Here is a 25,526-nt window from a genome sequence, read left to right on the forward strand (position 1 = left end):
CTAGCGGCGCGGAGGAGCGTTACAGTTTCACATCTGTTGACAACATCGACGCGTATTAGCGCCTCACAAAGGTCTGACTGGGACTTGGGATGGCTCTACTGCTTAGTACTTCAACAAGTGTAAATACAGAAACAAATGTTTTATGTTAATTTAAAAAATATTGTATACGAGTCGCTAAAATAAATACGCTAGTAACAGAACCTTGATAAGGACTTCAAAGTACAAAAAGACATGAAATAGATGTCCCGTTGATTTTAAATCAAACTTGATCTTTAATGACTGATACATGGTAACCTTGCAACACTCACTTATACATTCTAATATAAAATAAATCAAAACCATGAGCAAACATCACACATCAGCATTTTGATAACAGCTACTGGTTAAAACGGAAAGTAATTACAACTGTTAAGAGGGTATTTTGCACACGTACATTTAAAAGAAAATGAGAAAATCGGAATGTTTAGTACCATTAGTATCTTCTATTACTGGGTTTCACACTGCATTGGCAAGCAACAAATTGTTTTGGGTAATAGAGGCGTTGGTAGCGACTTGTGTTTTGTTGCGAGCCAGCACATTCTCCCTGCGTTCTCTTCCCTTGTACTTCCCTGCTGTAATAACGTCAATAGGCTGATAGTTTTACACACGAGTGGTTATCAGAATATCTCTACACGTACTGCACCTGTGTTCACATAGCAAACCTGCAACATCGATCTGATAATTAAAACAAAGTCATGACTAGAAGATGCCTATGGTGACGAACAGATGAAACATATTAGAATGTCAATATACACATGTCAAGTGCCTATATGTGGAGAAGGGCTGCATACTTCAAGGGGACTTCAATTTCCACCATGTCTTGCAAAGCTGTAGATAAAATTAAAACAAAAAAAAAAAAGGTAAAAAAATTAATTCTGAGCGGCACAAGATCACACTAGTGATCCCAGACGCAGAAAGGAAGGTGTTTGAATGTCTGTACAGTGAAGTTAAGTAATGGTTTGATAGCACAGCAGGTGAAAATAAGATGCAAGTAGTACGAGTGTGTGTGAGAGAGAGAGAGAGAGAGAGAGAGAGAGAGAGAGAGAGAGAGAGAGAGAGAGAGAGAGAGAGAGAGAGAGAGAGAGAGAGAGAGAGACAAGAAGCATCAAAATGTTGGTTGGCATCCGACCTGGGTCAAATAGTTTGTGAAATTAGTCGTCAGTGTTTTCTAAGGTGAATCACTACTTGGATCAGATCAGTGAGTACCAGTGTTACAGTAAAGTGTTTGAAAGTCAATTTAGTACACCTGTAGTGTCTGTGAATGACATCTTAACCGACTGTGTTTGAATACATCTGATAAATCATCTGCTACTCCGTCACACACTAAGACATGTTTCACAGTCGTATTTCACCAAGGTCAGGTGTGTCTGGACGCCTCAGGTCTCGGCCTTCTCCTTTTGCTTCTTGCTCTTTTTCAGGAACGATGGCGGCTTGAACTTCTTTTTCTTCTTGGTGGGGGACTTGGAGGGCGAGCCCTCCGGGGTGCCGCCTTGTGGCTTGGGGGGCGGGGCGGCGGGTGGGGAGGAGGTGTCGTTGGTTGAAAGAGCCTTCATCCCTTTCTCCAGTTCCTCCGTCGTCTGCTTCTCTTCTTCGCCTCCGTTCTGTATGGCTGGAGAGTCGCTCTTTGCCTCTTCTGCTCCGACAAAGACAAGCAAAACATTGAATGTTCAGCAACCGGACGGAGTCTTACGTTGGGCGGAGCTGCAAAGCTACATGCTAGACACATTACTGCAGATGGACATGCTTGTTTAATGAGAGGAGAGTTGTCGTTCTCTGTACTTACTAGTGAGACAAGACCAAAGCACCAGAGGAGTGCCCTGTGAATGAGTGTGGAGCAACACAGAAACAGACAGACAGACAGAGGGACAGACAGACAGAGGGACAGAGGGAGAGAGTACAGCTGATACAGTAGGTACAGAGACAGATGGGCTGAAATGTGGCACACGTAAATCAGACACAAACCGCTAAGGCAACAGACTGGAACCAGAATAATAACAGAAACAATGTCTGCATGTGCAGTTACTCTGAGCCGCCTCCAGGGCAACGCTGTCCGACTGTGAGAGCCAAGTGTACCACAGCCATCGTTAGGAATGCTTTACGTTTCCTGCCATGTCTTTCATGAGAAACACAAATTAAAACACGTTACACCTTCAGGTATCTAACATATGAACCCTCAGTGCCGAGTCAGCAGTGGTACCATCCTCACAGCGGTGGCTGTGGGTTCGGAGGTTTTGTTCTCCTGCTCCTCCGGTTATTTTGACCTATTATAACTATAATGCTGGTGAGTGATAAACGGAATAACTAGCTTTATCTAGCTCCTTTTGAATTGCGCGGTTTTTGTGTTTGAAGTTGTAGCCTAAAATGAATCATGTAAAACAGATTCAGAGTCAAAAGTTAAAGAGATTTTGTCAAGTGAACTTAGTTTGATTTGTGTTACCATTCGTCAGTGTCGTCTTGAATGTCTATGTTTGTATAGCATGCAGATGGAGAGGTGCAGTGAGCGTTTGAAGCATGAGTTGCAGAAGCAGCTTTGCATGAGTCCGTGTGAGACTTGAAGCAGGCCGCCGGTCAGATACGCAGCGTGCAAAGAAAAATAAATAAATAAATACAAAATGACTGTAATGCAAAGCAAGCAGGGCAGACGGCCAGCGCTCCGTCAGGCCTCACCTGAGAGAGGAGGGGGGCTGGGCGGAGGGCCCTTTGTGGGGGAGGTAGCGGGGGGAGACTCCTTGTCATTTGCTACCTCCTCCCCTACTTGCACAAACAAACACAAAGACACACACACACACAAAGACACACACACACACACACACACACACACACACACACACACACACACACACACACACACACACACACACAGTGAGGGACGGTGAGGGTCCAGCTGTGCAGGAAGTTAGTGTCGGGAACACAGTTTACATGGCAGTCACACGGAAAATCAAGGTTTCTCAAGGGCGCATTAGGTGAAATTCTGACTTGAAAGTGAAAGTCTATGTTGTCAGTTAAGATGTGACACACAGCGGTTAGAAGATGCATGCACCAGTGGAGATGAGGGGTTGTATAATAAGCTGTCTGTACTGTACTGTACAGCCAAAAGTATGAAAACTGAAGAATTTAAAATTTAAGAGAAAAATGAAAAATGCAAGAGAAAAAATGTCTCTGAGATTATAAAGCCTTATGTTTCGAGATAAAAACACTAATTATTATTATTATTATACTTCGCAATTGGATTTAGCAAAGATTTTATCCCAAAAATCACCATATTATGAAGTATCCGGACTCTGAAGAGACATTGTTGTGAATCGAGTTTTCTTTCTTCTCCCCCGGCTTCATAATTATTAAATATTTTCATATTAGCCATATAAAGTATATGGAAATAAGGTTTAATATCTTAATTCTAAGTAATAGCATTTTGGACAAATGTAGCACTACACCTACGAATGAAGAGACATGGATTGAGGACAATGACTTCTGAATAGAGTTCATTTAGTCAGCTGAGTCTATCTGAACGAATCGTACCATTGGTCCCTCCATCCTGTTTCTTCTGCACCTCCTTGCGGTACTCCTCCAGCTCCTGGTCCGTCAGCTGGTTGAAGGGGTTGGGAGGTTCTGGCTCCGGTGGGACGTTAGGTGGGCTGACTGGAGACTGAGAGACAAAATCACGACTTGTAATGCAGCAGATGAAGAGGAGGACGCAGAGAGTGAAAAGGTCAGAAGTTACACAAGCAGTTTACCGGAGGGCTGTCGACGGTTATGACACCGGCGAGGACTTGAGACTGCGGTCCTGCCGTCTTCATGTCCTGACGATTCTGCTGTCGGATCTGAGGAACATTTGTGACTCACGTGACACTATGCAGACTACAAACATAGGAATCGTGGGAGACGGAAAAGGCCAAAAGCAAGAGGTTACCTTGTTTCGTGTCTCAATCACCTCTCGAGGGTTGGTGAAAAGAGGCACAAACTGGTTTTGGTTCTCCATCTTGATGGCTGTGCTGCCGGCTTGAGTCACCTCTTCTGACTTCAACCACTAAAGGAAGGACAGCCAACATCAACACATGTCTCACAATCCACCGATCAGAACCCTGGTTATCACACCAGATGTGTTTCTGTGTAGTCAGTCTACAGAACCTGCCTCACTAAGCAGCCTTGCCTCAATTCTGCTTTTTAATACTCATCTTTAAAAACTCCTCTTGATGGAGTATATAACTATGTAAATGAGGTATGATACAATGTATGAGAGGAGGACAAATATTTGTTTTTATTTCTGGTATTTCTTGTTCTTTTCTTTCAGATATTTTAAAATATGTATCTGTCTTTAACCTCAACGTTAGGTCAGGATGTTATGTCATTTTTTTATCTTTTTGTTTTGTTTTAATATTTGAAAAAATAAGTAACTAAAAATACCAAACTTCAGAAGAAAAATAAGCAGTTTATGATTGAATAAGGATCTCGCACCGCGTGTGTCATTTAGTGCCTTCCTTATTAAAACAGTCCTCTATCACGTTTTAATGAAGCAGCTTTGATAATGTGGATGTTCGTCCACCAGAGGGAAGACTCTGCACTGCAGCAGTCCTCACAGGGCAGCAGCTTTCCTCTGCAATGCAGAGAGGAGAAAGAGGAGGGTGGAACGGACCGAGGAGGAGAGGAAGCAGAAAGGGAGAGCCAAGCTCCTCCCACTGGTGTAAGACAATCAACCTCATGTTGTTTTTGACTCTGAACAACTCATCACTGCAGCTCTGCTCCATCTTTCCTCTCAGGGTCGGAGAGATACAAACAGCATCTGTGTGCTGAAGAGCTGGGTACAGTACCCCTGCTTAAAGGCACACCACATATTTCTCTTGACATCATCAGATAGATGGTGAGGTAACCGTTACCTCCTTGTCATCATCTTAAAGGCACCAGCTTCAAGGCTCCTTCCCTCCTCACTGCTCACTTCATGCTCACTCTTTGTTCTGATCTCTCTGCCCTCCAGATTGTTTTAAACCTACATATCACTACCTCCCTCTCTGAGCAGCAAACATTAGACAATGGTCACAATGTAGCAGAGTCTGCACAATGCTGTGGATTCTGCAAGGGTTCCTGAACTCCTTCTAGAGTGTGATTGCTTCAATGAATACAAAGTATTGATTCCCAGAGCCTCACAGTGGTGCGCTGGTGTCCCGGGCTGGCTTGCTCCTGGCTGACTTTCTGGTAGGAGTTGGGGGTGTTGAGCCATCGAGTCCTCTCCTGCTGCTGGCGCTGAGCGAAAGGGTGCTGCCTCAGAGCCGGGTGGACTCCGTCGTCGTCAAACTGGTGGAAAGCCGTGGCGGTCGCGGGCACCTCCACCTCCCTCCGTGTCCGCGACCGCTCCAGCAGCACGGGGAAGCGGTAGGCGTAGCCGGTACGGTAGCCCTGAAACAGCAACAGAAGAGGGAAGCTTCAACGCACCGCGGGGCTGACAGAACGCTGCAGAAAGCAGCCACCTTCCCAATGATCTGCTGCAATCAATCAGGAGAACAGCACCGACTTGCAATATTTCAGTCCTGATTGGATCAGAGCCAGACCTGCTGTGTCATTGCTCTAAGAGCAAACGATTTTGGGAAATACGCTTATTGGCTTTCTTGCAACGAGATATATATACTGTATATTTGGCCATATATATATAACCTTAAATTTGAAGGTAGTTTTAAAGTTTGGTGCAACATGATATGAAGTTAAAACATGATTTTGTCTGGTTTAAAGTAAATCCATGTTGGTGCAACCCAGTCTTAATGAGATCTAGAGGAGCTTGAAAGTGGATTTTGTTCCCTTCAGACAGCAAGGCTAGCTGTTTCCCCCCCGTTTCCAGTCTTTATGCTAAGCTAGGCTAACTGATCGCTCGCTGTAATAAAGAATCTGTGGTTTGTAGTTGCTGTTCAGTTATTGCTGATGCAAACTGAACATTTTATGCTGCTTCTATACATCGATAGTTGTCCATCAGCAAACCACAGGAAGGCTTTTATGCTTGTGTTGTGGAGCAGCTACAGGAAACGGAGGAACAGTCATCACAGCGCTTATGCTGCAGTTACATGATGAACAAAAGACGGTATTCGTGTCGTCAGACTACTCATGGCGGTCGTGAGAGGGTTAAAATACTGTGCATTGATCATATAACACAATAGCCATCGTTTTCTTTGTCGTTTTTTTAAATATTACACAGAAGGAGTGGTTAAAGAAGAGCTGGTTAGATGAAGAGCTGACAGACCTGCTGTGGATCAGCAAACCTCCCACACACATCAAGGTAAGTAAAACCTTTTAGCGTTCCATCCCTTCAATTCAAGGTCATCTTATAAAGGGCTACTCTAGCAGACTAGTGTTGCACTGCTGCACAACCGGTATCCCTTGTCTGGTTAAAGGGTAGGAATGCACCGGTACTGACTCAAACAGCTGGATACCTGAACTGTAATACGTAGGATTATTTAAGAGGTTGCTGGTGCACAATTTATTATTTTTATTAATGAACAACACTTCCGTACATGTATATCTATGTATGTATTTGTTACATCTTGTTTTACAAATGTAGGAATGTTTCAGTCAACCTTACACATAAAACAGTGAGGTCTACAGCTAATTCATTTAACACTGGCATCAGATCGGGTGTCTGTATTGGCTGATACCTAAAGCCCAGGTATCAGTATCGGGACTGAACAAGTCGGATCAGTACATCCCTAGACGCAGAAGGGGACAGTTGGCCTGATATAACACTGTCATGAGTAAAAGCCTGAATTGTAGCTGTGTTGTTTTCTCAAAACTTGTGCTTAAATCAAAAGGTGTGGAGTCAGACCTCTTTTTAAAATGTATGTTTCTGTATAAAAATAGCAAAAACAACGTTTTTTTGCCAGGCTACACGTGACAATCGTTTCTCTGTTATTTCAGCACCACGGACAGCACTGGTTGTTGTGTTTACGGGCCGGGGAGCGTAGAACTGAAACGGAGCGGAGGAAATCACCAGACAGACAGATTACAGTTCATTAGTTCTGTTTGTTTTTCGTGGTTGTAGAGAGAGAGAGAGAGAGAGAGAGAGAGAGAGAGAGAGAGAGAGAGAGAGAGAGAGAGAGAGAGAGACAGAGAGAGCTTGGTTTCTATGCTGATTTTGACAGAATTGTTCAAAAAAATATCTCACACTCTTATGGCGTTCTATTCTTAAATGAGTGCTCTGATTAATAACTGTGTTCTTTGATTTTGAAACAGATATTTATGTTTTTATATGGCCCCTCGCAATCATTAAAAGCCCCCCACTTCATCTGGCCTGGGTATTGGACTGAAGTGTCCTCTAACCCCGGTCCCTTGAAGTGATTTCCCTGAACTCCCTCATGAGCCACAGAAGACATCACATAGAACTGTCCATGAGCTGTAGAGTGCTCTACAGACCTTCACGCGTCACGTTTGGTGGAGTGGCCCTTTAACAAGATCTAAATCATGGCTGTCCACCTGCTTCTGTTTCGTTTCACTGCTGCCTACCAAGTTATCCAGGGTTCTCATGAGGGCCTCAAACTCGTGCTCCCCGATGCGGCTCTTGTGCAGGGGGCCAAAGGTGGAGCCAGCCCAGCCCACGGTACCGGCTACGTTGGGTTTATGGGTGGTCCGGTCCAGTAGAATCAAGTTATGTTCACCGCCGGCACAGCACAGAGCTGACACCTGGAAAAACAAAACAAAAAACGGATTTAGAACAAGCTGCAGCTTCTCAAAGTGACCGAGCACACATGTTGAATTCAACACATCAAGCTCCATGAATGTGAAGGATCAATGACCTCACGGTCACATGTGTGCTTCCTACAGCCACTGTTGGTCCTGTAGGATTGCTGCAGGGTCTCTTTGGCATGCAACACTTCTCTAGTGTATTATGCTGCAGTGCAGAGCTGCTGGCTCAACTACAGTGAAACAGCACCAAGAGTCAAACTGGTGCATCTACACACTCTCACACTCCCACATACGTACATGCAGTGGCAGCACTTTGTCTCCAGTGCATCAGCTGTTAGTCACTATAGTGTGTGTGTGTGTGTGTGTGTGTGTGTGTGTGTGTGTGTGTGTGTGTGTGTGTGTGTGTGTGTGTGTGTGTGTGTGTGTGTGTGTGTGTGTGTGTGTGTGTGTCTCTACCTGGATCTCGCAGGCAGCCTGGATGTGGTAGATGGAGTAGAAAGCCTCCTCCACAGACTCCCCCAGAGCCACGATGCCGTGATTCCTCAGCACCAGAACCTACACATCATGACGTCAACATTTACACAGCGATGAAAACCGCCCTCATTATTTCTATTTTAAAACAGCTGCAGGTTATTGAGAAATGTCCCTGTAGAATGAGGAAGCACACCAAGACCAACTCCCAAAGTCGAGCCCAGGAGCAGAAGCAACAGCTTCAGTAATTAATCCAGGAGAAGACCGCATCACCTTTTGTTCATTCATTCAGAGAGCTGAATGTGGGACGCACAGGAGCAGCGGCCGCTCAACCAGGGAGTGATACGCCCAGCGATACGCCCAGTGATACGCCCGGTGATAGACCCAGTGATACGCCCAGTGATACGCCCAGTGATAGACCCAGTGATAGACCCAGTGATAGACCCAGTGATACGCCCAGTGATACGCCCAGTGATACGCCCAGCGATACGCCCAGCGATACGCCCAGCGATACGCCCAGCGATACGCCCAGCGATAGACCCAGTGATACGCCCAGTGATACGCCCAGTGATACGCCCAGTGATAGACCCAGTGATACGCCCAGTGATAGACCCAGTGATACGCCCAGCGATACTCCCAGCGATACGCCCAGTGATAGGCCTGTGTCTTTTCTCTGGTGGTTGGCTCACCTTACAGGTCGGACCCAGGCTCTTCTGCAGCTCCACCCTGTCCTCCTCCTCCTCCATGACCCCGTTGTAGTCGTAATAAGCCACATCACCGACCAGCAGAGCCTCGTGGGATAGCGGCAGGAGGCCGCACTTCATTGCTGAAACCTGGAGACGGTTGGACGTCAGTTGCGGCAGCAAAGGTTCATGAAACTCATATTCACAGTGCGGACGTCACAATATGCGTCACGAGCAAATCCATGCTGAACAATGATATAATATGTTAAGATGACGCTGCAAACGCTGATACCTAACACTAACATATGAAGTATCTTAAGAGTACTATCACTACGTCCCATTCATCCATGTGTAGCTGGAGGTGAACAGCGAGAGTGTGACGGTGTCTCCTCTGAACAGGACTCCCAGGATGACTCACCGCAGCCGTGGCCGGCGTGTGGAGGTGAAGCAGGCAGCGGATGTCTGGCCGGGCCGAGTAGATGGCGGAGTGCAGGCTGAACTTCTCAGAGTCCACGCCCAGGTTGGTGCTGCCCCTCTCCACCATCTCACCCAGGACATTCACCTTTACCTGGACGCCACATTAAAAAGAAGCATATCAGTAGAATCAGGGCTGAATGCTTTTCCATAAACAGCCATGTCAACGTACGCTCAGTGGCCACTTTATTAGGTACACGCATCACACTATGATGGTGTTGTACTGAACCGCATTAGGTGTTTCTAATAAAAACACCTCTCATTTTAATGTAGTCCAGTACAACACCAACCCTATGACCTCAGTTGCGTTGAATTGCACTAGCCTGTACAGGTGTAGCTAATAAAGTGGCCACTGAGTGTGTATGTGGGACCTGGATCGTGGTTGTGGTTAGTCTCACTCACCAGACTGGATCCAGTCACCTCACTGTAGGCCAGGCCGTCTGGAAGCACCAGGAAGTGTTCCTGTTCTTTACTAACGCGCAGCTGTCAGGGAGGAAGAGGAGCATTAGTGAAGACAGACGATGGACGTGAAGCTACTGATCATGTGTACATCCATCACTCACCCTGCGTTACCTTGAACTCTGTGTTTATCTGGCCCGACTCTACGGGGAACACAGAATCAAAGAACAGAGAAAAGTCGTGATGGCCTGAAGTAAATGGAGGCCGCCAGCTTTAACACCAGCTAAGACTCGTGCCGTATAATCAAAGTCTGGTTTATCCGGTCGTACACTCTGTACTTCCCAAACACATGCGTCTATAACACCGTACAATTTAAAACAACTTGGACTCGCTGGAAAGAGTAGCGTCTGCGTGACGCAGTTTAAAGTGTTTTAAATAGTCAGGTTGTGGAGATGTGTGAGCATTCCACTGGATAAATGAGACCTGGATTATACGGTCAGAGCTTGTAAACGCTGCCTCCATTTACTTCAGTTAATCAAGACTTCTGTCTGTTTGTGGATTCTTCGTTCACTGTGGAGGCATGCAAGAACAACAAAGCTTTCTTCAAGAATTCAAGGAAACACGGGGTGAGTATTTTATGTATTCTTTTAATACATACTATATATATATATATATATATATATATATATATATATATATGAGCAATTGTCCCAGTTGAAAGCATACTGCACCGTCTAAGTCAGGAATGTAACGTGAAGAGGTGGTGGAACTAACAGTGAGACAGGTGCGGCTGATCTGGGCCCAGCCGTACAGGTCAAACAGGCGATGGACACTGGCCAGCTTGCAGCGCATCAACCTCTCCCCCTTCACCATGCTGCCGGGGTCCCAGCTCTGCAGGTCATTGATGGGCGTCACCATCATCATGTCTGTGGAAGGAGCAGCAGAGCAGCAGACAGAGTGAGAGAGCGCCGCAACGATGACGGTGTGCAGACATGTAAACATTTCAACATCAGGAAGATGGCATCGATTATGAGCACGTGGACTTTGGTGACCTCACATCATCCCCTGCAGCAGACAGGCTGACCTGAGGTCTAATTAGCCAGAGTAGTTGAAAACACCTGTGTGGGTGTTCAAGACCTTTAACGCTAACGAAAGAATTACACAAACACATCGTGACACCTTTCTCTCTGCTAAACACCGTCAGTTCATCTACTCTCTCAGCACTTATTCTTCATGAATCATAATCACAGTTTCTGTGTGTAATGCACTGGTTGTATTCATAACCATGATATAATCTTCGGTGGCGCTGCGATAGATCTTCTCACAGAGGAACTTTTAGGTTCACAATCAAGAGCTGTTTAAAAGAGTTCAGCACGTACTGGAGGGGGAGACGGGCAGCGCGGCCGGGGAGCCATGAGAGGCCATGAAATCAGCCAGCTGTCTCAGCGCCCACAGGTTGGATGAGCTGCCGCCCTTCTTCATCTGTTCCTGGATCAGCACATCCAGCTCCTCCCTGAATGACTACACACACACACACACACACACACACACACACACACACACACACACACACACACACACACAGAGATTTAAACACGCATACACAGACCACACATCATAAATCATGTCCATTTCATAATAATACTCAATGTGTAGGAGTTGAACATTTCTGGTTTTGTCTAATTTCCCCCCCCCCCCCAAAGAACAACTTTGCCATCATCAGGTACAAATTCACGGGGCCTTTGAACACAGTCCTACACCACAGGGGCGAGTAGACATATTTAATGAGTCACTCTTTCACTTCATGGTCACCCTCTCCTCGTCAGCGTCACGCAGCCTCCCACACATATGTAGAAGCAGCTGCAGCCCAAGCTGTCAAGTTGCATTGGAGAACAGATTTATTGTGATGTGAGGAGATAAAGTCCTCTAGAGGAGAGGAGACGGAGAAGGAAAAAGACTGAGACACACACACACACACACAGACAACCATCTCACCGGACTCTGAAGGAGGCTGGAGATGTGTTTCTTATGCTGGGGTCCGGAGCTGGGTGTGGAGTGCTGAGGAGACAGGAGACCCTCGGGGACCCCATCACTGGGGCTGCGCTGCACCGGGGTGCCTTTGGGGGTGGGGGACTTGCTCATCTTCTACGTATCGCGGTGGGTGTCTTACAGCCAGGAGTGGGTGGGGACGACTGTAAAGAAAGAGTTCCAATAGTATAGATGTTGAACTTTTTAGAGAAATACATGAACACAGGAGTTCAAAGTAATCTACCATGTGCAAGTGTGTGTGTGTGTGTGTGTGTGTGTGTGTGTGTGTGTGTGTGTGTGTGTGTGTGTGTGTGTGTGTGTGTGTGTGTGTGATCCCCACTCCTTGAGCTATCTCCCTAATTCACTTCATCGAGTGACAACTTTCTTTAACTTCCAGGTCAGAGATACCGATGAGACAAAACACAGTGAATTCAGCCAGAGAGCAGTCTTACATTACATCTTAAGACATTACAAAAAGGTTACACAAGTAAAACTATTCAAATTATGCGAGTCAAATGCTGCTAAAGCAGCAGCCACAACCCTGTTCAGATGAAAGTCATTGCTGGCGTGTTCTAAGAAACTCAGTAAACTGTTTAATCTGGCTGCTTCTAGGAGTGCACTAAAGCGCTGCTTCATCAGCCCCAGCTATGAAGAGATCCGGCAAAGTCAGATCAATCAATATTCTCACTTGTGTACAATTCAGACCCATGCCAATCCGTTTGCATCGTGCATTACAATGAAAACAGCGTTTCCTGCACAGTCTTTGAGTGCACCTCCAGCCTGGACGTCTTAGTATTGTTAAAATGGCAGCATTAAGATGAAAAACCTACCCTCACATTAAGGATGCTGTATTCCTCGGGGCACTGGCCGGTGGAAGTGCAGCGCTACAGAAAAATGCAGCATTAGCAGAGCTCACATGCAGCAGCGTCACAACCACCAACAGGAAGTGAGCTAGTGATACGGCGCCGTAACCGGAGAACGAGTAAAGAGTTACCGTAAGGATCTTCAGAGAAGAGCTGGCCAGCCACTCCCCGATTCACACACACACACACACACACACACACACACACACACACACACACACACACACACACACACACACACACACACACACACACACACACACACACACACACACACACACACACACACACACACACACACACACACACACACACACCTGCAGGGAGCAGATAAGGCCCCAGACACACCACACCCTCTCTCTCTCCAGTGCTTCTCACTGAGTGACTCAATTCGTTGCTGAAGTTGAAGAACTGTAACAGAACTATCTGTGAATCTGTAATCACACGAGTCGTCCATCCCGTCCCTCGTGTCTCAAGCGTTTAAGGTCCTCGCTCACTCTAACGCCACAAAAACAACTTCCATCAGATCCATGTGCTTTTTATTAATCGCATTGCTTTGCAAAAATAGAAATTCTGACAGAAGACTAAACCTTTAATGGAGCTTCTGGATAAACTGTGCACTTTTAACGCAGCCAGGCTGCTGCACTGAAACGCCACATCAGCCCTTCACTACAGGATTAACTAAACTCCATCACACACTGACATTCATTGTGTTGTCTTGTGATGATCATAAAGGAGGAGCTGCTCTGTTCAACTCACTGACACCACGAAGGTGTTTACTCTCCCAATAAATGGTGTTTTCACTGCGATTTGATGGCGAGTTGTTTGATTTGATGCACATCACAGATATTTATATCTTCAGTCAAACGTATCCAGGAAGATGTTTTAAACAACGTCGCTGATGTTAAAATAATAAGCAGCAGTCATTGTGTAAAAGCCTGAATGTGAGGCTGATCCTGAGTCTCTCTCTGGGGTGGAGGGCCCAGCTGCTGTCAGGCAGCAGACATAAAGCCTCCTCTCTCAGGGGACCCCCCCTAATGACTGAGGGGACGCTTACAGACCTGGCTCGGGCTGAAAGAAATGGTGGAAAACAAATCTATTCACTTTGACCAATATTGCAATTGCAGTATTAGAGGGAATGACCATTTTAAGATCATTTTTATTGAAAAATGTTTTCCCTGGCCCAACATCACTCCCTCTCCCTCTCATCTGTAGTCGCACTGTGATGCTGATGATGCTGCATCATCTCCTCACACTTGTTTCACTGAATCCCAGGAAGAAGGAAAGCTTTCAGTCTCTCCTCTTCTATAGCTGCGTTCTTATCAAACAGCAAAAGAAGCATTTCTGTTATGATCAGTTTAACAAATACTATTCGCTGCGAACATAAACAAATGCTTTGCTGCGAGATACTCGGAGGTCTGTGGCTTAATCTGCACTGTAAAAAGAGGTGAAGGAGAGCATCCATTTGTTAGGTTTGATGTACATTATGTTCTCACACACACACACACACACACACACACACACACACACACACACACACACCTATTGTCTGACGTCAGCGCACTGACATCCATCAGCAGAGGCAGATGGGTATAGATGACCCGAGTAGCTCTGATTGATTTTCTTTGGCTTCACTTTCATTGGGATTAAATCATAATGACCGTCAGTGGATCCCGACCACGAAGCAACGACTTTCCAACAAACCCGCTTCTTCCCGAGTCAAAAGGTGAATTGTTCCTGCCTAACAACACACTGTAAGAGAAGCCTTTACTAAACTACATTATTGACTCACAAGGGAACCTTTGCTGGATTCAACCCTAAAATAAATTCATTCTAAACATCAGGCAGACTGAGTGTTTTCTACAAGAGCTGCAAACACACGATGAAAACGCATGAAAGGGTTAGAGGTAGAACATTCAGCTGACTGTGCAGGAGTTATAGTCTCTATGGGACATCTGGCTTCCACCTCAACGTCAATAAACAGCAAAATATACAAAACGCTTCAGAAAGGTCAGAGAGACATCCCATAATCATCGACTGCTTCTCTTCCTCACTACAAACTTGATATTAAGGTGTTTTAAAACAGCAGAAATCCTTTTATTTTGGTATAATGTATGTCAAGACTTTTTCAATAGTTTATATGTATCCATGTATTCAGAAATTCAACATAGGTGACATTGTTTAGATGAAGGGTCAATAATAGAAACTTAATTCCACCAACACTGACTTTAACTTCTACACTGTGGCTCGGATGAATCCATCCACTGTGGATCCATTGAGCTGAGATTACAATCTACACTCAACAACACTGAGCCGCACTGGGGGAGGAAGAGGAGGAAGAGGAGGACATACGTATCGATCACATAGTCACGTGAGTGCAGGGCATCATATTACGTATCTACAGCTCCATATTTCAACGTGAATGAACAACATCATTTTAATGCTCTTTTTTATTATTATTATCATCATCATCATCATCCTCTGCTAACGGCCCGCGCGCTGCATGGCTGCCTAGCAACACTCGCGCGCGCTGCAGCATCAGCACCAGGATCCGCTAATGGCCTCCCACAAAATGCAGCCGCAGCTCAACACTGCACGACTCTTCCTCCGCAAAGACAAAACAACATCACGCACAACGGGCGAAAGAGCTCATAGCGTCCCGCATGTTCATCCCGACACTGTCCGGAAAACACACACACACACACACACACACACACACACACACAGAGCTTCTGCACAATAACAAACATCACGCTAATGAGCCAGATTAGACGGTGCTTTTCTAACGCACTGCCGTCACAGACTCGCACACGCACACACACGCACACGCACACACACACACACGAGATCTCCGTCACGGGCCTTCTCCTGCAGAGCACAATGAAGAAACAGAAGGCATGGCAAACATGGAGAGGGTGCTGTGCGCCCAGTAATTAAGCCATTAATAACGTCATACAAGCGCATAGTGCGATATATTACCGGGAGGGAGCGGGATGCGCCGCACACTACCGACACCACGGTAAACATCAGGCAGGGACGGATGCTATGGGCGCACACGCGCGTCAGGGAGGACCTCGTAGGTTTCTACGCCCCGGACCGTTTAACTACGAGCGCCTTGTTCCGACACGACTAAACGCAAATGATTGCGGGCGGCTCACTCACCTCAGTGCATCCTTCAGGACGGAGTCGTCTTTTGCGGGTGCGGCACACCCACGGCGCGGAGCCGCGTCCTCAGAAAGCAGCAGCTGTGGGTAATTGTAATCAATCTGTCACTGAAGTGGGATGCGGCACCAGGGATCCTTTGTCAGACTGTTTCAGGGCCTCAGCTGATACCAAGCCAGTGGACCCTGATGTTTGTCATCGCTCGGTGCGCCCGGACCAGCCCACTGCCACGCCTGTCCACGGTGTGACACCCGAGGGCTCCCGCTCACACAGCTGCAGTGGGGACGCACCTTTGAGCAAAGCACTTCGCTGCTGTTAGTAAAGCCTAGTGCAGCCCTGGAGGGTGTCTAATGCTGGCTCCTGACACGCTGTTTAGGTAGCTAGGCCCTGTTCAACACGGACTAGATGTGTCCTTTAAGAGAGGCGCCCCCTTCCGTCCTGATGGAGAACAGCCTCCGGCCTACACTGTAAAAAATAAAAAAACACCCCAAAAAAAAACATTTAGATGGTTCTGTCTGAATCAAGAGTCACACCCACAAAATACTGTACTCATACGTTTGAGGTACTTGTACTTAACCATTTCAATGTATTACCACCTTCTACTTCTAATCTACTACAAAATAAAATACAAAGGAAATATTGTACTTCTTATTGTACTTATTTTACATACAAAACACAGTATCTAGTTATAGATCATGAGACTACAGCAAAGGTTTCCTCCACCTTTAAAATGCTGTTTAAATATTAATGCATCAGTAACAATATGTAGCATACATTGATTCTATATGATGAGTAGGCTACTTGTTTGATACTTTAAGTGTATTTGTAATGCGTACAATTCATGAGAGCTGATGATATTCTCTGAACATGTACAGCAGTACTGTGAGTACTCCTGGTACAACGAAGGGTTGATGTTGAACGAGAAGGCATCTATGATTTAATAAAAACAATAAACTCTTTCAGACATTTAAAAAAAACAAAAAAACAGAGGCAGTCTTTCTTATTTTATTTAAGGCCAAGGATACATTTTTAAAATAAAAACATTCATATTTAGTCAAACAAAATGTAAATTTCAAAAGTTAAATTAAGACAAATGTATAATTTTCTTCTTCAAAAAAAAAATAAATCCGTTCTTCAACAGGCCCCTAAAAATAAAACAAACATTAAGTCTAAAGCAGCAGTTTCTTTAACACAGTTACTACATTCAGCTCACTGCTGATCCTGCAGAGTGACGCTGGGTGAGACGAACTGAGCCATCCGGCCAGCAGAGGGCGCTATAACAACGCTTCTCAAATCACTGGGAAACAACGCTCTGCTTCTCACCGCGAGGGTTTGTTGACCTCAGCAAATTGCCAGTCGAGCTTGATTTCAGTAGAAGCAGAGGTGAGACCGTGTGCAGTGAGCTGGGCAGCGAGCGCAGCGACGGTGTCGGAGCGGCCGCGGGAACAAACCAAGACATTACACTAAAATACAGTTCAGTTATGAATATGTCTTATACTCTGAGTTAATGAGCCCTCTGGAAGGAAAGAATCTCAAGCAACAGGCCTTTTCCACAGCAGACGCTTTGACTCGTCACACCAGCACCAGAGTTCCTGATAACGTTAACGAGGGCTCATTTCAACAACGAGCCAGCGCTCAGAACCCTGAACCCGACTGTGATTCACACCTGTGCTCTTCCTAATATGGGTCGACTCACTCCTGTGAGCAAAGCCGGTGCTTGTTTTGTACCCATCAGACCACATTGGGGCAGCATTTGTATACTATTAGATCAATGTGGTCCAATGGTACTATTACTACAATTAATAATAATAATAATAATAATAATAATAATAATAATAATAATAAGGAAGAAGAAAAGGTGAAAGGAGAAAAAGGAAAAGAGGAAATCTTACCAACTTTTGGTCTGATTTCAGCCATCTGGATTTTAACTGATTAGATATTCATGTATTAAACATATCCAACCTGGCAGGTTTCCAACATTGGTCCAAGCCACGCGCTTTAGGGTTGAGACATCTGTGGAATGAAGAAGACGGTGATTATGCCCGAGTTCTTCATGGAATGAACGGCATGAATGAGCAATACACGTTCCCTCAATGAAACCTTGTTCAGCAACTTTGAGAGAAATGAACCGGCCGTGACAGATCTCTGGTGCTCCAGGACCAGCTTCGTCTGGGCAGCCGGTGCGATAACACGTCAGGCCGAAGGAATAGTTCAAACATGGTTTTGTCTTCATCTAAACCTCTTCGCCTTGATTCGTCCAATCACACGAGGTACTTGTGAGGACGCAGTGAATGAGTCTGATGACACTGCTACACTGAAGACAATCAGATTCTTTGTGTTGATTGCTGGATGTAATCGTGGCGTATTCCTGTCAGATGGTTTCAGGAATTAAAAGTGTCTGATTGCTTATTGTTTGAAGGGTCTGCATTCAGTCATTATACAGTATGAAGGCTGCCTGCGTCGTGTTCAAAAGGTTACATCATTTGTCTTCATTTACATAGTCGAGAAGCTGAATTATCCAATTAAATCCATCATCTATAAAACCACACAATTAACAGAATTATGAGATGAAAGATTGTATTTCTATTGGCACATTTTACATGTTTGTCTTTGCTTGTTGTTGAATACATTTATCAACATGTGAAAAGGAAACGTGGGAATTGGATTAAGTGCAGCAGACTTTGAGACGATCACCAACCGAACTGCCCCATGGGAGGAGAGGGAGGATGAAGCTACGCTGACCCAGCCAGGACCTGAGGCTGATCCATTACCCAGCCCAGTCCTGGCTGTGTGACGGCCGGTCGCAGAACAATAAGATGGTTCAAAGCATCGGGAGGTCGGTGACCGCTGAGCCCACATCTTCACAGAGACCTGGCTCCCATGGTTTTCCTCATGTTGAATTTTCAATGTGAAGATGTCGGCCATATTGTCTGCCTAGAGAATTGTTTTTGTCGCTGCCGTTTTCATTCCTTATGATGCAAATAAAGAAAATGCACTACAGGAATGTACTGCTGTTTCTTTTTCGTCTGTCATGTGTTTGTTGTGCCACTCCTTTAAAAAAAAAGGTACAATATGCTGGCATGCTAACAGCATTCAAAGTCAGCCCCAACTCAACAGACAGACAGACAGACAGACAGACGCGGTGATTGTAGAGAAAGAAAACAAAAATTAACTTGAACTATTTTATTCTGATTTATATAACTTTGCAATGTTAATATGCATATCTATATTTTGTACCCCGTAATGTATGTAAAAAGATGAAATATTAGATAAATCCGCTCGATATACATAACACCACTGTTTTATCATAGGAGGTGAAATAAACTAAGACGGTCCCCGATCAGAAGCGAACCAGGGACTTTTATTTCAATCCTTTTTATGTAGTTTTACTGTGGAGTACGTCAGAAACGATATGATGTTTTTCATGTTATCTGTATTCTGTGGGATTAGGATTAGGATGGAGGCGCAGTAATTGAGTGCATAAATGGAGCCTTGAAGTTAGTTCTTGTTAACACAGTGTCACCACCCCTTCACGATGGAGACGAGTGTGACGCCAACCTCATGTAAACCCCTAGAGGGAAACGTGTTACCGTGATGCACGTCATTCTTAGTTGTGAGTGATTTTAATTGCTGCACCACAGCAGCTCCCTGACCAGCGTCAGAGATGGAGCTGGAGCGCAGCCGACAAACACCAAGCATGAGATCAGGCAGAACACTAGGAAAGTGAAACGAGGTACCAAAGTCTGATCAGGTGCTACTTGGATGACGAACTGGTAGGCAGGCATCACGCAATGTTGCAACATCAGTCGGGTCATATCTCCGTCCTCTGGTACCGGTTCTGAGGGCATCGAGAATCCATCTTCCATATGCTCCTCCGACATGTTCAGCAGCTGTCAGGGGAAAAAAAGCATGCAAGAGAAAATGGATCAAAACACAATCTTCTACTTGAAAAGTGTTCCACTTCTGCTTTCAAAAGCTACATTAGCGTAGGATCACCAACCTGCTGCATTGTGTGATCAAATGGGAGGAGCTTGTTACACCGTCAGCCAATGTGGAGTAATAATGGATCAAAATAATATTTTGTTCCTGCAGCTTTTGTCATGAAAGGCTTTGAGAATGTTCTAGTGTTCCTGGTCAAGAAGGCGTGAGTGCAGCACTGAAGATGCCATCCTCTGCATTTCACACTTCAAGATATGGAATTACACCGGCCATGAAACAAACGACAAAAATAAATGCACTCTTAACATCCTTTCTTCTCTAAATATGAACTTCCGCCATTCGGAAGAAGACTCTTTGTACCTAAGGGCAAAAAAAACAAACTGCTTGAAACTTTGTTCCAGCCTCCATCCAGCTGCTGAGCTCTTAGGCGTAATGTGCACTTCAATCAGCCTTGCTTCAAATGTCTCTTACTGTACGCTTTAAGATGGTTTCATGTGTTTTATTTAAAGCACTGACCTGCAGCACTGTGTCCAAAGAGAAATTCACCCTCAATAAAGGGAATCAATCCATTTATAAATGCCATCAAACATTTAAACCTCATAGCCATTGTTGTATTTTAACCTAATGTGCAGGAGTACAAAAGAAATACATAACAACTGCACTGGATATTAACAGATTCACTGTTGCACAAATCAACTCTACGATATCGTTGCAATGACGATATGGAGGTATTTGCTCCAAATAAATAGTGATATTTTGATTTTCTACATATCACCCAGCCCCAATTCTAGTTTATATAAACTAAAATGTATCAAACCACCTGTCATAACTGCACAGTGGGGAAAAAAAACAACCTAAAACTCACATCCTCCACCCTCCACAGGTCATTGCTCAAGCCGTCAGTCTGACCATAAGTGATTGCATTCTTTAGGAAATCAGTCCCACTGCCATCATCCTGAGAAAAAGAAAACAACACTAATCAACATCTCACAATAAGTGTCAGTGCTGTCTGTGGAAAACAACAGGGGACACTTGTCATTTGACAGAGTCCTGATGAATGCAGTACTTACACTGTCTGCGTCCTGCAAAACTGCCACAAGCAATCGAATGTATTCCGTGGCAGCTTTGAGTGTGTCCACTTTACTGGGCTTCCGGTCCGGTCGCATTAGTGGCACCATGCGTTTCAAGCGGGAGAACATGGTGTTCAAGTTCCTGATCTATACAGAAAAGAGGCTGAAGTTTCACATTAACTAGCAAGATTAGATTACTGTCAGATTACTGTCACAATACTATTATATAGGCCTAACATCTCCCAGACACCAAGATAAAACATAGTTATATTACATCATAAACCAATACCTCCATTTATTCAATTCCTCGGTTTAACATTGTCTATGAAAAAGACTGCTTTCTTCCACTTTGTGCCAAACTACATTTACACATTTTAAAACGGTCAGGCTTACTGCCAAATACAGAACTCTTAAAACAAGATGTAGGCCTGTACGTTAATTTACCTAATGTCCACGGGGGAATTCTGAATTGTATCATGTTGCAGCCATGTAAAAAAAACTAAATACACAAGAACTAATGTTTGCTGACAGTGGTTAGTCTATTACGGCCAAAAGAATTGAGCTAACTTTAGCTGGAAAACCTCAAGGCTGAAATCTATTAAAATATATTACGCTGTGCTACAGTTATAGCGTTATAGATTAACGTTAGCGTTAAGATGGGGAACAGCAAGCGTTAAGCTGGGGAACAGCAAACGTTGAGCTGGGGAACAGCAAACATTAAGCTGGGGAACAGCAAAAGTGAAGCTGGGGAACAGCTAACATTAAACTGGGGAACAGCAAACATTAAGCTGGGGAACAGCGAAGGTTAAACTGGGGAACAGCTAACATTAAGCTGGGGAACTGCTAAAGTGAAGCTGGGGAACAGCTAACATTAAGCTGGGGAACAGCTAAAGTGAAGCTGGGGAACAGCTAACGTTAAGCTGGGGAACAGCTAACGTTAAACTGGGGAACAGCTAAAGTGAAGCTGGGGAACAGCTAAAGTGAAGCTGGGGAACAGCTAAAGTGAAGCTGGGGAACAGCTAACGTTAAACTGGGGAACAGCTAAAGTGAAGCTGGGGAACAGCTAACGTTAAACTGGGGAACAGCTAAAGTGAAGCTGGGGAACAGCTAACGTTAAACTGGGGAACAGCTAACGTTAAACTGGGGAACAGCTAACGTTAAATTGGGGAACAGCTAACGTTAAATTGGGGAACAGCTAACGTTAAGATTGGGAACAGCTAACATTAAGCTAGGGTACAGCTAACATTAAGCTACTTGCTAGCTAACGTTAAGCTACTTGCTAGCTAATGTTAGCTGAAGTGACAGAGTTTGAAAGCTGAGCTTCTGCCCAGTGGAGTAGCGACCCTCCTGTCAAACACATTAACCAAACCATCAAACGCAGTTCTTCGTGATTAATACAGTCATTTAAAATAAACACTCACTCTCAGGCGTTCCTTGGCGTTGACCAGTTCTCTTTTTTTCACAGTTTGATTGAAGTCCTCGGCGACGAAGTATAAGCCGTCCTTCCCCCGTTTGAACTTCTCAATGTTGCTGTATGCGGGGAGCGCAGACTCGCCCGTTAACCGCTTCAAAATATCGCTCATTAATTCCTCCTCTGGCACCTTCATTTTAAACCAATTACATCGATTACACTTTACAACCCGTTGCTTCTGTCATTTGTTTTCTCTCTACGCGCTAATTCACGTTCTCATGTAAATGGCGCAAAGGCAGGAGAAGAGCGAGCCGCTGTGATCACACCTGCGCTGCGTCTGTAATTAGTCCCCTGCGGCAACTTGAGGACGGATTAAATGGTTATACACCGTTCAGCTATATCGTCTTCCCACTATGGAGGCATAAAGAAGCATCATATGGAGGCCTCGATGTGCTTTTTTAAAATAGTTGTTGGCCGGGTACAGGCTCTAGTTTAGGGAATCGTGCACTTTAAAATGAGTTTAAGAAACAGTGGAATGGAGACAGGGAGGAAAGCAAATAAGGATAGTTGAAGGAAACAATGAGGAAACCAAGAGCAGGAATTACTAGAACTTTACCAACTTAACATGAAAAGTTAAAGCATAACAACTATAATATTTTAAGGCCAAACGTAGAAGCCACGGCAGTGCCTTGGATTTCTAGGCAAATTATTCTATTGGAGGTATTTGTATTCTGTCATTGTATTTTGCTCAGAAAAAAGATTTGATGGAAGGTGTTTTTAACTGACCCTTTGACAGCTGCATCTTTATGAATGGTTAAGTATTTAGAAGTTTGTATATAAGTATAGAACTTTGTGTTGGCATTCGGAGAACGTCTGTCTTGTGCTTGTTATACTCATGCTTATTGCTTCACAGCTTCCATATCTTAAGTATAAACCTTCAAACTACTTGCCAAGTAAACCAGAGAAATATGGCATAAACATCTGGGTATCATACATATGCCAAGACCAGCTTTGCGTGAAACATGCAAGTGTACTGTGCCAAACCTGTTGATGGACAGACAGAAAAATATCAGGTCCAGCATGTGGTACATGAGATGACAGACGGTCTCCCAAGACAAACTATCACATGCCACAGTTTACACCATATGTCCATGGCAACAGCTGCTGAGGAAGAAGCTGACCATAGCAGAAACAGTAATAAAACCCAGAGCTTCTCGCAGCACTGATAGTGGCATCAAAGTGTGTCTTCACTGAGACACACACACACACACTCGTGTCCTATTGTCCCCCCCAAAACAGTGCTTGTGATTTGCACACTTTATAAGGATAATGCTTTAAGCACTACAAAAGCCCCCGAATCATCCTGGATTACAATCAGAACAAATGGGTCCACAACCTCAGCACGGTATTGCAATTTTTTTAAGTGCAATTTATTGGCATTCATGGAAAGGTAAACGCACTCTCTTTGTGTGTAAGAACACAAGTATCACATTTTGAATGATTTATGTTTTTTCTTTTGTTGCAGGTGTGTACTTATAACAGCCAGTTAGCTCCTGGTGGATGACTGCACACTGCCACTCATGCAAATGAAAGCGCATTATCTTGTGCACCCACACGCACGCACACACGCACACACACACACACACACACACACACACACACACACACACACACACACACACACACACACACACTGTTTTATGCGTCTTTGAAATTGTAATCCAAATGAACTGAAATTATAAATTTAAGTTTTATAAAGTTGAAACTAAAGTGTAAAGTTTAAGGAAATAAATGTTCAATAAATAAACCCCTTTTTAATCTCTGTTATTTGTGACCATAATTGCATCCGTCTATTCTTACCTGTATATTCCGGTTAATATTTGACGTATACCAGTCTGTGATAATCAAAATAATTTATAAATTCTGCTTTTTATAACTCAAATATATGTCGGTAGGTATAGGAGGTGTATTTAGAATATTAATTGAATGCAAATTAGGTTTACTGACCATGAATTCCAAATAGAAATGTAAAACGTCTTGCAATGAGCTTGCATACAGTTCAAAAGGTGCAACACAGAACACAGGTGATTTTGTACTTGTCATTTTTACCTGGGAGGACAGAAGTTGCATGGTCGACGGGAAGACAGGGGGAATTTATACACAGTTGTTTGGTGCATAAGTAATTGTTTTGAAACACCTGTTCCTGTGTTAAATAAAGAGCTGCAGAAATATTGCAACAGTGTTTCTACTTAAAACATATATGTTGTCAAAAGTAGACTGCATTATTCATCAAGACCTGTTACATGTCAAAGAGGAGGCCTTTGGTGGGATACAAGTAAACATAGTTTTTTCATGCATTTTGTTGAAGTTACATTACTACCAGACTACTTTACCAAAAACACTTCACGCAAAATACACTAACAACTTCAGACCTCTGAGTAAAGATATAGAGCGTCTAAAGTGCAAAGAAGTCAACATGGACCCCATGCTCCCACACTGCAGGACCTCAGAGAAACGAATCATATTACGTCTTGTTTTCCTGTGGTTGCCATGCCAGCTTCTGTTCAACAATGCTCCCAAGTATCCCTCATTCCCCAAGAGCAGCGTTCCTCACAGTCTGTGTCTTTTGTGCTGATGCATTAAACAAATTAAACAACATGAGCAGATGTTTACAGGGCCATACTCAACACCTTTTGTGTGCAATGCTTATATAAGTTCTCAGTTTCAGTTCCGCAATATGTGGATGAATCACTGTGTTTTCCTACTATTTCAGCTTGTAAACTCTGTTTCCCGTCATTTGCCGTGAACATCAACCTCACTCATGTTCCCTTGCTTAGTTCTTCTAAATTATCTGTTCTGTTCTTTGCTCACACACAACTCATAACTATATGTATGCCATACATATTCACAAGTCAATGCACGCCACAAGTCACAAGTATCACAATGTATATATATATATATATATATATATATATATATATATATATATATATATATATATACTGTTGGGTACAGCTAAATGCATCATATTTTATAAGTTGATTATACATTTTGTATGTAAAGTCATGATCTGCAGTAGCGTGTGTCTGCAGCTGAGTGTAGAGAGTGTACAGCAGCCTAACCCAGCTGGAAATAGGAACAATTAAAGTTCAACGCTTTGAAATTGTGCTTGAATACAGTACTGGATGCCTGTAAGTTTAAAACTTCATTGACTATTTATTATCGAAACCGAACAATATTAAAGGCTTTTCAAAAGGCTGCAAGGATCTTATTGTAGGCTGTATTAGTTTGTCCCCCCCCCCTTTACTAATATTTTAGTAGGAACCAA

General features: G+C 44.2%; 2 protein-coding genes across 8 annotated transcripts; both read right to left on the bottom strand.

Annotated features, from left to right (window-relative positions):
• Positions 1–248: 248 nt before the first annotated feature.
• add2 (adducin 2 (beta)) lies at positions 249–16,216 on the bottom strand. 5 transcript variants are annotated; one of them, XM_068720887.1, is made up of 15 exons: positions 15,779–16,214; positions 11,721–11,917; positions 11,105–11,246; positions 10,500–10,651; positions 9,729–9,809; positions 9,271–9,420; positions 8,859–9,002; positions 8,155–8,253; positions 7,519–7,695; positions 5,182–5,430; positions 3,950–4,066; positions 3,774–3,860; positions 3,559–3,685; positions 2,707–2,790; positions 249–1,672 (listed from the first exon to the last, which is right to left on the bottom strand). In XM_068720887.1, the coding sequence occupies exons 2-15, from the start codon at positions 11,865–11,867 to the stop codon at positions 1,416–1,418; spliced, it is 2,013 nt and encodes a 670-aa protein (XP_068576988.1). In that variant the 5' UTR covers positions 11,868–11,917; positions 15,779–16,214; the 3' UTR covers positions 249–1,415. The 5 variants fall into 5 exon arrangements, with proteins under 5 accessions (XP_068576988.1, XP_068576989.1, XP_068576990.1 ...); XM_068720888.1 differs by lacking the exon at positions 15,779–16,214 and adding an exon at positions 15,596–15,734; XM_068720889.1 differs by lacking the exon at positions 15,779–16,214 and adding an exon at positions 12,584–12,706.
• A 553-nt stretch (positions 16,217–16,769) lies between these two features.
• figla (folliculogenesis specific bHLH transcription factor) lies at positions 16,770–22,713 on the bottom strand. Of its 3 annotated transcripts, none has more exons than XM_068720928.1 (6): positions 22,209–22,713; positions 20,788–20,934; positions 20,583–20,672; positions 19,516–19,668; positions 17,741–17,791; positions 16,770–16,923 (listed from the first exon to the last, which is right to left on the bottom strand). In XM_068720928.1, exons 1-5 carry the CDS (start codon positions 22,392–22,394, stop codon positions 17,777–17,779), a joined length of 591 nt encoding a protein of 196 aa, XP_068577029.1. In that variant the 5' UTR covers positions 22,395–22,713; the 3' UTR covers positions 16,770–16,923; positions 17,741–17,776. The 3 variants fall into 3 exon arrangements, 2 of the variants coding, with proteins under 2 accessions (XP_068577029.1, XP_068577028.1); XR_011103770.1 differs by having other exon boundaries at positions 16,905–16,923; positions 17,671–17,791; positions 22,209–22,712; XM_068720927.1 differs by having other exon boundaries at positions 16,770–17,791; positions 22,209–22,712.
• Positions 22,714–25,526: the final 2,813 nt, after the last annotated feature.

Source organism: Cebidichthys violaceus, unplaced genomic scaffold (genome assembly GCF_023349555.1).
Source record: "Cebidichthys violaceus isolate CVI_PGR_0920_01 unplaced genomic scaffold, fCebVio1.0.p SCAF_26, whole genome shotgun sequence".
Taxonomy (NCBI): Eukaryota; Metazoa; Chordata; class Actinopteri; order Perciformes; family Stichaeidae; genus Cebidichthys; species Cebidichthys violaceus.